The sequence below is a fragment of the Bactrocera dorsalis genome, chromosome 3 (assembly GCF_023373825.1).
Source record: "Bactrocera dorsalis isolate Fly_Bdor chromosome 3, ASM2337382v1, whole genome shotgun sequence".
Taxonomy (NCBI): domain Eukaryota; kingdom Metazoa; phylum Arthropoda; class Insecta; order Diptera; family Tephritidae; genus Bactrocera; species Bactrocera dorsalis.
In genome coordinates this window covers 44,883,983-44,901,906 of record NC_064305.1, presented here as the reverse complement: position 1 = coordinate 44,901,906, position 17,924 = coordinate 44,883,983, and the positions used below count along the sequence as shown (strand labels likewise).

The window sequence follows — 17,924 nt, the reverse complement described above, 5'->3', positions numbered from 1 at the left end:
CTAGTAAACCCCACTTGCACAGAGTTGAAAACCGCAATACCAAAAAAAATTCTAAGTTCCATCATATTTCAGCCGCAATTTTTTTTTTGACAGATTGAGTTGATGTCGGCAATACCGAATTTTTAAACTTCGACTAAAATGCAATTGGGTTGAAAACCGCAATAGGGGCATTACACTAATTACTTACTAATTGGATATTGCAGGCATCTCCCACCTAACAAAATGAGTGTAGTTCTCTATAGATCAAATTTTCATTAATAATGCCTCCTAAAATGAATTCGAATTCCCCATCAACCCACAATATGTTCAGTTATATATTAAAACAAATTATCAAATTCCATATTTATTTTAACATAAATTTACAAATGTACATCATACAGTTTAAAATTGACAAGAGTGTTAAATTATCTTTATGGTGCATGACTTTAAATTAATTTGATATCTAAATTTATTTTAAGCTGTATCAAACAAATAAAGTTTTAAGTACAAACTTATATTGTATCAAGTGTTCCATCTCAATTCTTAGTGCAATTACTATATAGCGTATTAACACACAATACTTAATTAAAACTAAAAAAAAAGCAGATTTATTTATAAGTCCCTTTTATTTCCATTTGTCCAAATCTATTCGTTTCCGCTTTAGTTACAAGATCGCTTGATTTGAAGTTGATTGAAACTACGTGTAACAACTGATTTAAATTGACAGTTGTGATGCCACAAGCAACTTGATAGTCAATAACAGTTTCATATGCCATCACCATGGAAACAACTAAAAAATTTTGAGAGTTTTGCACAATATTATTATTTAACGAAAAGATGGAATGGGAAACGAAAACAGCTTGAATATATTCCAATTCCATATTTTTTGCTTTTTTGAACGTTACTTGTTCTACCCTACAAGTTATTCGAGAGACACAGACATTCAATTCCTGCTAAAATTAATTGATATACATATTTTGATATTAATCCATTAATACAAGGAAATATCCATATTCCAAACAATTAGTATTTGTTTCTAAAACTATGTTATCAGCTGTTTTAACTTCGTCGTCAAATTACTCGACGACTTTACTGGAAAAATTGGTTTCTAGGCGTTCAAGTTCGAAAAGTGAGATTGTGGTAGTAGAAGAGTGTGGGTGTATTGTTACTTGAAAGCAATTTATTTTATTGATTGTGTAACGTCTGGGTTAGTAGGAAGTCTGAAATTAGTATCCATGTTGTAACATTAGTGTTTGCAAAACCCGTTTTATTTGAGTACTAGTGTTTAATTGTGATTTAACTCCCAAAGTAAATGCCACAGAAAGTATTTCAACTGTATGCTCTTGCAATAGTAGAGTCATTTCAACTAAGTTGTCTACCGCGGTTGTGGCAACAGATGAATTATCATCCCTCAAGCATTGAATGTATGCATTAAGGGTGCAAAGATTAATGTCAGAGCGTCCCGGGTTATGTTTTAAATGGCGAACTAAAAGTATAAAGGCATTAGAGCGTATCTGTGCACTTGGAGAAAATATTAACTCCAGTAGCCGATCAAATACCTCGTTTAAATATGAAAAACGTTTAGATGTAAGACTTTCTATTTCCTGTAAAGGTCCTAAAATAGTTTCCTCCGTACTAGAGTTTTTTATTATGGTTATAAGGTCAGTAAAATGTTGAGACAATGTAAGTGGTTTTGTAAATGGTGCAGAAATAGAAAACTGAACTCCTCCTTTATTATTAGATTCAAACAAATTTGTTGAAGTAGCTTCCGAAGTTTCACAATCTGTTGAAATAAAGCTATTATTATTTACATGCTCTTCTAATTCAAAATCGTGCTTATTTTCTTCATCGTTTAACTCATTTATTGTGACACCTTTTTGCTGTAAAAGAGCTATACCTTGTACAAGTTGATGCAATGACGTTATGGAATTAAATTTAATTGATAATTCCATTAGAATTCCAACATATTTTTCAAGATATAGCAGCGCGCTAGACGGATTGGAATTGATATATGCTTGTAATAGTTCAACAAATTTTATTAATATGTGATATGACTCTTTAATAAAGCTGTGATGCTTAAAAAATGAAAAATAACACTCCAATGCTGCTTGAAATTCAGTTTTATAACTGTCGTCAAATAACATGGGCTGTAATAATTGCAGTGCCCGTAATATTTGAATGAAACGATGAAAGTGATATTCGTCGCGCAACAAGCGAACACCTAATTGAGCCCTACCTTGTATTAGAGATGATAAAACACCTAGTTGACGTAAAAATAAAATAGGGTGCGATGCAGCAAATTTTCGTATTAACATTTCAATATCACTAGAAAGTGTTTCGAAATCTTTCCTAAGGAAAAGATTTCCAAGACAAGTAATTAGATAGTTTGATACTTTATCAGCTTTGCAACCCCTTAAAGTAGTTATTTTCGTTTCATGTTCTTTTAAATTGTTTGTCATAAAGCGAATAGAAGGATGCAAAAGATACATTTGGTGAATAATCTTTATCTTCAACAAATGGGGGCATGATTTCCTGAACATATATTCTATTAATTTGGAAATATCTTTATGCTTCCTTCTTGTTATTCTAAATAGGAGGCTAATGCGTGAGCAAATTTTATAATCGTGAACTTCTAAAATAGAATGGAAGCTTGAATCGGCTTCATTTATAATAAAACTAATTAAAGCATTCATCTCGACTTCGTCTAATAAAAACATAATTTCCGGAAAATTGGTTTTAGATATACTTTTGTCTCGACCTTGCCAAAGTTTTGGATTATTAATAAGCGCTTCAACGAAATTGAGAGCGGTACTAGAATCAATATTTTGTTGCATTTCATGCATTAATAATTTCAAAGTAAATAGTACTGTTCCCCAACTCATTTGATGACATATTAAGGAAAGCATATGGAACCGAAAATCTGCACAGTTTTTTGTAAATAAAAGGCCAATCTGATTCTGCTTGCGTAAGTTTGTGAACTCTGAATCTATTTCACATAATCGGTCGACAATTAATCCACAATGGCACAAAAATTCCACCTCCCCCGATATTTTCTCTTTTTTTAAACCAAATAACATTTTAATGTCTTCTATGGTCGGTTTACGTGCAATACTTCCGAAAGCTTTTGAAGATATTTGAAAAAATTCATTCTCTTTCCGTTTTATTATTATGACCAAACTTTTTATATACACATAAATGTTTCCTTTTAAATTCATTTCTACTTCCCACAAAGTTTCACATTCAGTCAGTTTCTCAAATAAAACACCGAATTCATTCGAAGTAATAAATTTTTGTTTTAGAAGTACTCTTAAAAATGTGCACGTATGTTTTATTTGCGATGTTGTTTGTTGGGAAATTAAACGCTTGTATCTATCAATAATCCGCAATAAGCATATCCAGCCCTTTTTCAAGTGACTGGTCATAAGTTCTCTACGATTTTTAGTTAACAAAAAATCTCTATCAAGGAAATGATTAATTAACCTACGAAATCGAATACAACTTAGGCAATGGTAATGCGAAGTTTTTAATACATCCCCAATTATGTCTTCAATATCTTTATTTACTCGATAATGAGATGTAGTTGCTAAAGGTTGGAAGCTTTTCTCGAAACTTAAGAGGCCTAAACCTGTATGAGTTTGCCTTGGATTATCTGGGACAGTTTGTGAATGAGAGTACAATTCAAGGGCTTTTACAGTAAAATGACCATTTTTTGCTCCTCGTTTTTGTTGAATTTCAATCAATTGAGCTAAGTAAGCTTTGTTAAGTATTGCACTTTTAACAAGTTCCAGTTCCTCATTCACAGCATGGTCCAACAAGGCTAATAACTTTGACATGGAAATCACTGGTGTTCCGAAATTTTGTACAAACAGAACAATTTGATCTGGAGTAAGATCTAAGAGAGCCGCTTCAATCAAGCGGTCAACTGAAGAGCGAATCATTTTCAATTTTAGCCAATCAGGTAACAGTTGCACTGCTTCATGTGGCATATTCGGTAAGAAGCCAGATGGCGGTCTCCGACCTGGGGGAAACCAGTAATCCAAAATTGGAAGCGATTCAGGCATTTGACTGCTAGACTGTGTTAATAAGATTATAAAGGCATGAATAATGTTTAAATGAAGAGGCAATTGTGCTCCATCCTCGAATTGGACCATAAGTAAGTCTGGGTATTCAGTCCATTCATAAGGCTCTCTGTGTTCTCTTAGACGAATAATATAATTATTGAACATAACAAAAAGACATTTTAAAGTTTGAAACTGACATTCAGCGAAATTGCTGTCATTATGTCCCAGTAATAGATCCCCATTCGCTGGTATAATGTGCTGAAACATAGTACTCCGTTCCACAATTAATTGTGCCATGTCAATGACGTGATCGAGCATATCAATAACTCCATCGTTAATAGTATGTGCAGCTACAAACTGGATATAAGCCATTACTAACAGAGGTGAATTTTCAACTTGACATGCAGATCTTAGTTGTGGTATTATAAAAGATAGCGCTTCTTTAAAACATGGAATCTGTGGTATTGACTTTAATAGCCAATCATTTAACTCAGTGTTATCTTTAAAAATAATTTTTAAGCCGCATATTGCAGCGTTTCGCGATTGTTTAACTGTTGATGACAATCTCCGAAAAATGTAGTCTAAAACTTCGCAGACAGTCCTTTTCTGATATTGTTCTTCCATTACAAGATTTCTCAAGTAACAAACCAATTCTCCATCCCGATTATTTTCTTCAGTAATTGCATTGGTGTTAAATAACAGGAACTCACATAAACATTGCACTGGAAGGTGACTGAAATCACCTTCACTGCTCTGTACCAGATCTGAAAGCCATGGCATAGACTTCGTTGTACCTTGTCGTTGAATTATATCAAGCAGTAAATCAGGCCTACGGCAGCGACATAGTAGGTATCCCAACTTTAAACTTTTATTTAGTCCTTTCACCTGTTCCAAAACACTATTAGGAATTCTTCGAACCTGCCCCATTGGGTCCATTAGCATTAACTGTGATATTAATATCGCATTATCCTCAGTAATAATAGCTTGTGAAGTTTGTGCTGCCAAATATGATTCCAACTGAAGTATTTGGGCTTTTTCAAGAGAAACCAACTGTAACGATGAAAAATTACAATAAATTAGTAGATGAAATCATAAAATGCAAAAACAATTTAAATATTTTGTAAATAATAATTTACTGATTACACTGGAATTGTATAAATTGAATTGTAATTGTGTGAATAACATATTCGAAATTAAAATGGCCGTATCACCAAGTGTATTAGTTTAGTTTAGTTTATTTATCCGGAGGCCGATTCAGGTATCCGGATTGAATGAGGCCGTATCGTTGACGATCAAAAAGTATATCCAGTGCCAGATCGTTGTGGCAATCGTTGACCTCTCTCGAAACGAATGCGTTAGGGGCGATGATCATGTCCTTTTTCATTAGTGAAGTGGTGTATAGTCGCGGTGCAAAGGTGTGTTTTGTTTCCAGTGTGTTTATGTATAAGCGTAGTGTATGGTGGTGATGTTATGTTAAGGTGCGGCAGTTATTCCAGGGTAGAATGGTGTGTCCAAGTAGGTGAAGGTTTAACTCATTTAAACTTTCTGTCCGCCTAGACAAATATTTTGGCTAGTAGTACACGTACAGGGTTTGTCCGAAAAGTAATAAGACTGATTTTTTTCCGCCGCGACTGTACTTCGAAGCGTGCGCGCACCAACTGGATTTCGGTAGAGGGCGTTTCTAGTTAATGAATGAGCGGCTGATCAATTGCCTCCGAGCACCTGGAGAGTAAGGACAAACATTTTCGCGCGACGTGTTTCTGTGAGTGGTGTTCATTAGAGCAGAGGTACGCGTTTAAAGTCTGCGTGAAACTCGGTAAATCTGCGACACAGACGATTTCATATGTTCAAGCAGGCTTAACCAGATGTTCCTGACAAAGACAAAGTTGAGACATTTCAGCCAAAAGTATTTTTGAAACTTTTTTTATATCATCAAGTATTATTTGGGGTATAAAATCGCTGCCTAATATAATATCAATTTGAGAGAGGGTGAACCTTTTTGAGAAAGTTTGCTATTTAGGTGATAGCTTGGAAGCATGTTTGTTAGTTGCAATAGGGCTATAGCTTCTGCTTTAAATCGCTTATCCGCTTTGACGTGAAACTAAGGTAATTGGGCAGATTTTATTTGAGTTTTAGATTACTCTTCCGCCCATTCCCGTAATTTCTCAATTGGATTGTTTTGTTGACAGTTTTACTCTATTTTGTGCCCTAGACGCTATTATAAATGATAGATGTGATTATAAGTCTATCAAAGCTCAAAGTTTGATTTTCAATTAACAATTCGTAAATACTTATGTACAAAACGCATTGGTCTCTTTAATGAGCTCTCAATTTCACACAAAGATAAATTCATATATAACGGGGTTTTCAATATGTGAAATTATATACGATGTCTCAATGACAGTCGTAATGACGGTATATCAAAGATAATACGTACATTTATTTTATAACGGTATCTAATTATTGACAAATACATGACATAAAATCAAAGGGAAGTTTGAATTTTTAAACCGATTTCAACCCAAACCTGCTGCAAACTCTTTATGATTAAATTGAATCTTTCTAACTATATATTTAACGACAGCCTAATTTTAGAAACTCTGCATAAAATAACAATATTAAATAAATTTGAAATTTTGAATTTAACCTACATATTTTACTTTATAATAACTGAAGGTCTAGAATACATTTAAAGTTTTGTGTTTTAGATCTTAGCCATTATTGTTTAAGCATATTATAGAGAAAGATGGAAGGAACCAAACTTTTTCTCATATTAGATTTAATTTATGTAAATTATTATGACGTTTAACTAATTCTTAGTAAAGCTTAGTATAAAAACTGCTTTGATATTTTTATACCCTTGCAACCAGTTGCTACATAGTTTTATAGTTTTGTTCACCTAACGGTTGTACATATCACCCAAAACTAATAGGGTTATATGTGAATGACCAAGATGAGGAGAAAAGTTGAAATCCAGTTGACTGTCTGTTCGTCCGTCCGAGCAAACTGTAACCTGTGTAACAATTGAGATATCTTCCTGAAACTTGGTATGTAAGTTCCTTAGTACAAAAAATCGCGTTCGTAGATGGGCGTAAACGTATAAAGTGCCATAACTAAGCACTAAATTAAGGTATAAAGCTGTAATGAGGATTGCAGTAGCAAGGGACACCTGTGGGCAAATTTTTTTAAAAAAGAAGGGCGTGGCCCCGCCCTTTAACAAGTTTAATGTACATATCACCTAAACTACTTAAGCTACAACAACCAAATTTGCTGAGTATAAATCTTATAATAACTTCTATGGACAGTGTGAAAATGGATAAAATCGGAGGATAATATCACTCACTCCCATATAACAGTACTGTTAAAAATTACTAAAAATCCTATAAAAAGTGTTCAAGGCCCTAGGTACCGAATATTAGACCCGTGCCTATAGTTGCCTTTTGCTCTAAAATCTCTTCCAATGTGTTATATACAAGGAACGTTCCAAAGGAAACAAGACTTTTTGAATCTAACGCCTCTATATGTCGACAGGTGCGTTAGAATATGCTATCTTTGTCCTGTGAGAATTTCATGACCTTTCATTGATTGGAAGTAAAGTAATTGCGTTTTAAGTGTCAGTATGTTTGTGTTATCGGTGCGAAAATGATCTTCAAACAAAGAGCCAACATTCAATTTTGTTTTAAAATTAGTAAAACTTTTACCGAAACGTTTCAATTGCTGAAACAAATTTATGGCAATTATTGCCTATCCCGTGCACGAGTGGTTTCAACGTTTTCAAAGTAGTCGTGAGGACATAAAGGACGATCAACATGTGGGCCAATCAAAATCCGTGATCAGCCGAAATCATCATTGAAATTCATGGAAATTGAATTGAACATCTCCAAAACATCGATTTATCGCATTTTGACCAAACATTTGGGCTTACGAAAGGTGTGTGCACGGTTTGTTCCGCACAAATTGACTGACGACCAAAAATTGCTCAGAATCCGACATTCGAAGGACGATTATTTGACCAAAAATCACATTTTAACCATTAACCACTCCACGTATTCATCTGATATGGCACCGTGCGACTTCTTCCCTTTCGGAAAAATGTGTTATATACATACATATATTTGCCCATGAAAGAAAAGTGTTATGCAGACGTAGAGGTCATTCAAAAGGCTTGCACCGGCATACTGGCGGCCATACCGACCAACGAGCTAAAACACTCGTTCAACATGCTTTCGGACCATGCAAAAAACTGTATTGAAGCAGAGGGAGACTATTTTTGCCGAAAAAACCATTTGTTCTGTTTTTTTTTTTAATCCTGTTTACTTTAGAACGTACACTGTATAATTGAAATTCGAGATAATCCTTTCCTGACAATGCTATGTCTGTGCGTTAAAAATGGGTTGAATCGGGTTATAACTACCCTTAGCTCCATACAGTTAAAAGAAAAATTTCCCAACTTGCAGGTGACTTTATACCGCGTATATCGGCCAACATAAGAGCCTAAAATGGATACAATCAGGTGAAAACTTGGCCTATCTTTTGTATCTGAAGGTATTTCCTTGGCTTTTATTCTGGCAAGTTGTAGAGTATGAAATGTAAGTTCCGGAACTTACCTTCCCTTACTTGTTTCATATTTACTTTATTTATACGGACGTGTGCGAGTAACGAACTAACTTTTGTTGCGAAAACTCGTAGTTTGTAGTAAAATAAGCGACAGGGAAAGAGAAAGGCTATACAATTGGTTATGCTCGGACACTTTTTGTATTCTTGTTCATTGTTTTTATTTTCAAATTTATGCAGTTAATTCTGTTTAGAGTACCCAATTTATCGAGTAGCACATACAACTGTATTTTTATTCTAATAAACACATAAGACCCATAAAGGAAAACGTCCGTCGATTGTGTAAAAATTGTACTTTCTTGCTTGTAATTATTAGATATTAAAGTTTAATAAAGTTTGATAAAAGTTTGAAAATTTGAATTTAACAAAATGAATAATTGAGTGTTATGATGTACTTATATTGTTATCGTCGTGTGTTCTCAGATGTATGTACTATGTTGAATTAAGATTGTGTAGGGAGGTTTAGCTGATTTAATCAACCTAACAGAAAGTGAATTAGAAACTACAGGGTTTGCCCGGAGGGTAATAGGTTCGATTTAAAAAAAATTATTGAACCAACCGACAACGGTACAATCCTTTAAAAACTTTTAAAATAGGCTCCTTCTGTGTCGATGAAGCGCAACTTCCAAAGGCGTCACGGAAGCCATTCTCCGGAATAGCCCTGAGAGCCGAGGTGCATGTTGCTTGGATCCCCTCTTTCGTCTTAAAGTGCTTGCCTTTCATCGGCCTTTTCAGGGATCATACTCAAAGTTCCATGATCCTCACCAGTGATAACGTTATTCGAAAATTGGGGATCACTTTCACACATTTTAAAATTTTCTTGGCTCACTTCCACTCGCCGCAATTTCTGGTTGTCAGTGAGCACACATGGCGCACACATGGCGCATGTTCAAGTGCTTCGTCACAATGTCATGAACTACAGATTTTGATAAATTTAACACCTGGGCAATTAAACAAATACTTAGCCGACGGTATGAGTTCAAAACTTTGCGCACACGAGTCACGTTGTCAGCAGCGACCTCTTTCCGGCCCTCTAAAAGGCTGGGTAAGCAAGCTTGATCACCTCAAACGTTTCCGTCGCAGGTTTACCGAGTTTCGCACAGAATTTAATCGACTACCTCTACTCTAACGAACTCTGCATTTTTGGTTTGCACCACTCACAGAAGCACTTTAAGCGGAAATGTTTGTCCTGACTCTCCAGGTGTTCGGAAACAACTGACCAGCCGCTCGTTCGTTAACTAGGAACGCCCTCTACCGAATCCAGTCGGTGCGCGCGCTCTTCGAAGTACAGTCGCGGCGGAAGAAAATCGGTCCTATTACCTTCTGGACAAATCCTGTTATTTAAAGCAGAGTCACCTCATTTTCAGTACAAGCTCAAAACTTGACATTTGATTTTAGCAATGATACCGTTTAGTACGTTGTGGCTCACACGTGTGATCCCACACAATTTGTTGATTGCTCAAAAAAGATGCATGTCTATTGATCGAGACAAATGTTAAAAAAAAAACGATAACGGTGCCAAACCTGGTAAATGTTAAGATCAGAAAGTTCATTTTCGAACAGAGCGAGTTTTGAATTTTTAATAATTTATATTTTTCTATAAAGAAAAATGTGACCAAAAATATCTTCGCACCTATGAGAGCTACCCCCACCACGATGTAAAAAATGTTTTTGGTGACTTTAACGCCAGGATGGGCAATGAAAGTAACTTTGGCACAACGGTCGGTAAATTCAGCCTCCATGATGAAACATCCCCAATAGTTGAAGCTGATCGACTTCGTCGGGGTCCAACATATGGATATCTACTAGATTAGCATAAGAAAACGCTTCAAGCTGAATGGCTGTCTTCGTATCGGAAGACACCTTAACCACTATCTTGTTGTAGCCAAGACATGTACACTGCTCTGTGCAGCAAAAAAACGCACGTCAATAAACACAAGAAATGTTCGACGTCCAGGAGCTGCAATCAAAACAGACAGCCGAACGATTTTCTACTCGACTTGCACTCCTGCTCTCTGAGAGTACGCATCAGCAACTCGGTATACGGGAACTGTGAGACGGCATTTCAAGATCCTTACGTACACCTGCAACCGAAACCATTGGTTTTCTGAAAATTTCAAGGAGCAGCTGCTACGATGAGGAGTTTAGTGTCGCAGTGGAGAAAACACAGACTGTATACCTCGCAACGTTACAACCAACCACAACACGTGCGGGATGGGATAGATACCGAGAGTTACAGAGGGAAGCGAGGCGAATTTGCAGACAGAAAAATTAAGAGGCAGAATGCGTGAGAATGAAGAGCTCGACAAGCTGGTCGACAGGGGTAATGATCGAAAATTTTAGCAAAAAATGCGCGACTAACAGGTTTTAGAACCGGAGCATACTATTGTAGAACCCAAAGTGGTGATCTAGTAACCGATGCACAGAGCATACTGAAATTATGGAGGGAACACTTCTCTAGCCTGCTGAATGGCAGTGCATGCATAACGCCAAGAGATGGCGAACACGATTCCCCAATCGAACTATGAAGAAATTCGAATAGCAATTACCCGTCTGAAGAACAACAAAGCGGCAGGGGCCGATGGATGGCCGGTCGAGATATTCAAACATAAAATATAGTGGGATGAAAGCATGCCCAACGAACCGTTCGAAAGGAGACAGCATTTCAAGCTCTTTACGTAGAGCTGCAAACGAAACTATTGATTTTCGGAAAGGCCGAAAAAACAGTTGGTACTTTAAGGAGTGCCGTGTCAAAGTGGAGAAAAAATAGACTGCCTACATCGAAGAGTTTGACAAGCTTGCCGACAGGGATAATGCTCGAAATTTTTACGAAAAGATGCGGCGAGTAAGAGAAGGTTTCAAGGCCGAAGCATACTCTTGTAGAACCTCCAAAAGTGATCTAGAGACCGATACCCAGAGACTAAATTTATGGAGGGAACACTACTCCAGCCTGCTGAATGGCAGTGAAAATACTACAACGCCAGAAGGCGAACCCGATATTCCAATCGATGACGATGGAGCAGACGTTCCATTGCCCGACCATGTAAAATTTCGAATAGCTATTACCCGTCTGAAGAACAACACAGTGGCGGGGGCCGATGGATTACCGGCAGAGCTATTCAAATACGGCGGCGAAAAACTGATAAGGAGCATGCAACAACTCTTTGTAGAATATGGTCGGACGAAAGCATGTCCGACGATTGGAATTTAAGTGTGCATTGCCCAATCCGTTCGATGCCAAACGAGGTTTCAGACACGGCGATTCCCTATCGTGCAACTTCTTCAATCAGCTGCTGGAGAAACTGAATCGAGAAGGTATAATATTTTATAACTGCTGACGTACGCGATGATATTGATATCATTGGCCTCAACATTCACGCCGTTAGTTCCGCTTTCTCCAGACGTTGAGAGTTTTCGAGAGAAAGGTTTTGCGGAAGATTTATGGTCCTTTGCGCATTGACAACGGCGAGTATCGCATTCGATGAAATCATGAGCTGTACGAGATGTACGACGACATTGATATAGTTTAGAGAATTAAGAGGCAGAGGCCACGCTGGCTAGGTCATGTAGTACCCATCAGGGGAAGCAGAGGAAGAGGAACACCTCTACTCTGTTACAAAGACCAGGTGGAGACGGACTTGGCTTCACTTGAAATCTATAAGTGACGTCAAAGAGCAAAAGGAAAGAACGACCGGTGCGCTGTTGTAAACTCGGCTATAACCCCGTAGAATATAAATAAAAATAAAAATATTAATAACGAAGGTCAAATGTCTCGCCGAAGAAATGCAAGCACCGTCATACCACGTGTCAAGTGATCCAGAGAAATTTCGTTAAATCACCGATTTTGAAAATAAGCAGTTCATTAAGAGGGGGACCAGACGCATACCCTCTGATATAAATATTTCGTCAAAATTGCCAAATTGAAACACTGGTATTGGTATCCCGAAATGTAAAAGGCAACCTGCGTAATATACACATGGCCCATTCCATCAATTGGCGACATGTACCCGTGGTTCTCCGATTTTGACCAAACTTTAGAATATCATAATATAGACCAAAAGAAGAGTATCTGTTAACTTTTTAGTGGTCAAAGTTGCTCCATTGTTTTTTGGCGCGCAATTCAAATTGAGATCAAACAAAAAAATGACTATTTCTTCTATTTTTAAGTTATCCAATTTTATGTAAAAAAATCTCAGCTTTCTTATAAAAATATTTTCAAAATCAAAAAAAAAAAACCTTTTTTTTTTCAAAAAATCCGGTTTTTTGTGCTTTTCCACCAACTTTTTTCAAAATTGACATTTCCATTCGATTTCTCGTTAAATTTTACATAAGAATCAGTGTTCAAAAATATGGGACTCTGATCCCATGAACAGCAAAAAAAAATGCAAAGTTGTCGCTATACGGCGCAGTCTGTTCGCTTAGAAGGTTGTGTGAAGGAGGTAAATATGTAAATTGTATTCTTAGACTTGAATTAATGAAGAAATATAAAAATATGCGCCGCATAGCGACAACTTTTCATTTTTTTTGCTGTTCATGGGATCAGAGCACAAAAGACCGGATTTTTGGAAAAAAATGTTTTTTTTTTGGATTTTGAAAATTTTTAGGGTTTTGAAAATATTTTTATCAGAAAGATGAGATGTTTTTACATAAAATTGGATAACTTAAAAATTTTTCTCACTCAATTTGAGGTCGTTAAAAAATAAAAGAAATAGTCATATTTTTGTTTGATCTCAATTTGAATTGCGCGCCAAAAACAATGGAGCAACTTTGACCACTAAAAAGAAACAGATATTCTTCTTTTGGTCTATATTATGATATTCTAAAGTTTGGTCAAAATCGGAGAACCACGGGTACAAAACCATGTCGCCAATTGATGGAATGGCCCATATGTACGTATTTTTTAATAAGTACAACATTTGTTAACCTTAATAATTATTATAATATATTCTTAATTCCTAATTTAATGATGTCGAAAATAAATACTAATAACTTTACTTAAAGTTTTTCTTCCATTTTTTGATCGTACCCTACCTGAAGTTCCTCTTTTCCAGGATTCTGTTCGCTAAACTGGTTCGTGATACACATCTCAATTAAAGCCTTCATTGTAGGATAATGTTTCCAACAAAATGCTCCGAAAGTTGAGGGATTATGAGCAGAAATCATAAGCATTATAATCCACGCTTTCCAATATAATATAGTAATAGCTAGCTTTGGTGGAACGTAATCCAATGGCAAATTTATATTTTCGGGATAGTGATATTCCACCATGTTGAAAAGAAAGTCAATGACATCATACTTATTGGCTTGCACTGCTGGATAATTAAGAATTCTCATTGATGAAGCTCTCTTAATAACCATCATTATGATATCTATAGTTTCCGGTATTGTCAAAGGTATATCTTTAGTAATGCCTATAAGTATAATTCGCAGAAGTGTATCTTCCAAAACTGGGGTTTCCGAAACAATCCTTAAAAGCGTACCTCTCTCCGGTTCTGATGGCCATTGATCACATCGTGAATATTGCTCGGGACTGTCCAAAAGTAAAAGTTTATGGAGGGCCTGGCTGTATTCCGAACTTTGTATCTTGAAAAGATTTGGAACCGTTTCGTACATCCAAGAAACTGCTTCCAATTGAATTTGAGACATTTGGTTATAAAAGTTCAGCAATAATGGATTATTTTTTATTTCCTTGTTGGAGCGTAATAAAATGCAAGCTTCCCGAATTTGCGGAGAAACCGATAATAACATACAAAGGCAAATAATATCAACCATGGAATGGAAAATTCTCTCCTTGAATTCCGAATGTTCAACTTGTTCCATCAAATCAATTCTAGTGCTCATAAATGATTTACAGAACTTTACAATATTCATATCATAACGAAGCACACGCACCAGTTCACGCAAAAATACTCTTAACGTACGTAAACAATCTTCGCGTTGTAATAAAAATTCTTTATAAATTTCGGCAAGATAATGAGAAGACTGCTCCGGTGATGTTTGAAACATTGTAGCTGAAACAGATGAATATTCATTACTGAATTATTTAATTATTGTGACATAATATTATATTAAGCAATGCTAATAAAATCTCTCTTAAAAAAATCAACATACACTATTTGTCGGAATCGTGAATGGATCATCTTTTAAGAAAAGTTATACATTTAATTTCATTAAAATTTCACACAAAACATTTATATATATAATTTTATAACTTTTAAGAAAAGTTGTACACTTAATTTCAAAACTTCACACAAAACAACCTACCTACTACTGTGAGCAAAAATAATAAGACTTTGATTGGTACAAATTATGCAAAGAGGGTGGAGAACACGTTGACGACACACCACGTCCGGGTGGCCATCAACATGATGGTGCTTGAGAATTGGGTATTAACACTCAGAGATCTTACATACTCGTTGAAATATCGGAAGGATAAGTGAAAAACATTTTGAAAGATCATTTGGGCCTAAGAAAAAGGAAAGCATGATTGGTTCCAAAATAACTAAATTTTTTCTGAAAAACAGCGTCGCGTTAACTTCTGTGAATGTTTTCCGACTACCAGGATGTCATAAAACGAATTATTATTGGCGACCAATCTTGGATCTATGCTTACGACTCGGAAACAGATCTTCAATCAACCGAATGTCGTGGTAAAGGTAAATAGCCGAAAAAACCACGTCAAAGCAGGTCAAAAATCAAGGTTATATTGACATCTTTCTTCGATTATCGAAGAGTGGTGCACTCCGATTCTTTCCGACTGCCCAAATTGTCTACAAGGAATACTACATATTTGAGTGGTTTTTACACCACGTGACCAAATTTTTAACCAATATCCTGATCAAGGATATACATGGTTATAGCCGCAGGAAGCTTATAGTTTTCGAGTTATTCGCGTTTAAAGTTAAAAATTTGCAATATTTTAATAACATATTTTCGATATATAAAATTAATTTTGCACTTATATTTTTCACTTGTATATCCACTAGCGCTTCACTTATTCATTTGCACACTTTCTTAACCTTTGAAAATACTAAAGAACATATTTTCACGCCAGTTTATAAATATTATATATAACACACACAATATGTGTGTGTAGTGACTGACTTATTAGACTGAATTCACATATTTTCGACATTAAACTATAGTATATCCAAAATTGTAATCTTACATACCGTATATACTTACGATACAAAGTAAACCAGAAATTTGAAATTTTTCTATTAGGTACATGCGGGGTTAATTTATCAAATTCAACTCATTTTTTACATACAGACATACTATTATCAGGAAATGATAATCTCCAAATTTTAATTACGCATCGAACATCAACCTATATACATATATAACGATTAGGCTCCGATTGGGACAAGTTTTAGACATAAGATGAAGAAAAGGCAAAGTTTTACCCGATATATTCGTAGGTGCATATGTACTGGAAAATGAAAGAATTAGATAGAATTTATAATTGTGTTGCATGGGAAGTAGAAGTGAAAGTAATTCGCACTGCGACATAGGAATGAATAAGTAAGTAGTTAATGAACCCTACCCACAGGATTGTCTTCCAATTTCACTTATTTTTACATTGTTGTAATAGGTAATGAAATTATTTGTCTTATGCACATTTGTTCACCTCAATTCAAAGATTATGTTCGAAGCTACTTATAATGCGTTAACTCACTAAAAAACTCCAAAATCATTCAACTTCGTAAACAGTTTTGAATTCCTGAAGATTTTGCCACCATACAATTGATAAATCAAACACCAACGAAAATTTTTGAACTAAACTTTACACAAATGGTGCTTTGTGCATTTGTTTCCTTTTTTCCATTTTTATTTTAATTACACTAATTTACAGTCATTTTGCGACTTTGAAGTTAGAGGTTTTTTCTTGCTAATTTTGTCCGAAAATGATACTAAAAATTTGCCAATACGTAGTATTTTTTGTGTTGTAGTCAAAAAATGTAGAGATCAACAAACCACCACCATTTACTAAAATGCCAAAATAGCTGTATGTGATGGAAAATTTTTTTAACTCAAATTCGTAATCAAGCCACCTCACAAACCCCTTTTCACATCAATCACAAATATTTTTTTTTATATTGTTTTGCTAGTGTTATTTTTTATTTTCATTTTATCATATTAGCTTTATGTCTTTATATGCAACATTAGATCTGCGATCGTGTCCCAAAACTTTAATCGCATTTTTCTCGAAACGCTGTTTTTAGTTTCGGGGTAAATTTTTTTCTGAAACGGTTCACCCGACCTTTTTGAATATTTGTCATCCAAGTAATATCATTTTTGACAGAAATTTTGATTTTTCTATTTGTTTTAGAAGTCACCATTTTGTCAAAAACCAATTTATTGACTAATTCTTCGATAATTATATCTATTCATGTATACCTAGTAATATACCATTTTCATCCATCCATTTTTATATTGAAAAATTTAAATATATTGTACAAAAGTGGTGTCGACTAATAATTAAAATAAGAGTGACATAATTATCTTATCTACATAATTATAACAATGATTATTATGACAATATAATCAAGTTCAATCACATATGTATTGTAAATAATGGTTATAAAGAAGGTGAGTTGTGCCAAGGTAGGTTCAGTATTATTTTTAAAAATTTGTTTTGCATCACTTGCAATTTTCATTTGCAATACTGACCCAAAACTTTAATCGCAAGCAGGCGCACCATACAAAATTATGAGTTCAAAATGGAAGTATTGGTCCGATTCAACTCATTTTTGACATACAGACCATACCAGTATAAGAGAAGAATTATCCCTTAATTTCAGTTATATATATCACACATTGACCGACATTTTCGATCAAAAGTCAACTATAGGTTCCGGGGTCTAAATATTCGATACCTAGGGGCTTGATCAGTTTTTATTGGATTTAAATAATTTTTGGTGATAAGGTGGCACACACTAAAGACATTATTCACGCAAAGTTTTATCCCGTTATAATCAGGGATGTTTTGGAATCTGATAGTTGTCGGAATCAGAATTGAAACCAACCGCTGACAGATTTGAAATGTAAGTTAAAAAATCAAGTTATTTTATTGTTACGAATTAATTATCTTTATTTCTATAAGAGAAAACATAAAAATAAAACACGAAATGTCTTAATTATTGAATTTTGGAGGCTTTTTGGATCATGTTTGTTAATAACTTATGTTGTTGAAGTAAGAAAATTAAAAAAAGGTGGAAAATTCCAAATTTTTTTTAAATTAAAAAAAAATTGTATTTATGTTGTTTA

At 35.0% G+C, this 17,924-nt stretch overlaps 1 protein-coding gene across 4 annotated transcripts in view; it reads right to left on the bottom strand.

The window, feature by feature from the left end:
- Positions 1 to 310: 310 nt before the first annotated feature.
- LOC105226016 (integrator complex subunit 1) overlaps positions 311 to 17,924 on the bottom strand; it is a 74,751-nt gene continuing 57,137 nt past the window's right edge. For 2 of the 4 annotated variants that reach the window (XM_049451180.1, XM_049451182.1), the window contains exons 2-3: positions 13,686 to 14,665; positions 311 to 5,090 (exon numbers count right to left, since the gene is read on the bottom strand). In XM_049451180.1, the coding sequence (XP_049307137.1) occupies positions 1,206 to 5,090; positions 13,686 to 14,665 (4,865 nt within the window). In that variant the 3' untranslated portion in view covers positions 311 to 1,205. Of the gene's footprint in view, positions 5,091 to 5,154; positions 5,912 to 13,685; positions 14,666 to 17,924 lie in introns of those variants that run through there. The other 2 variants (XM_049451181.1, XM_049451183.1) reach the window with 2 other exon arrangements.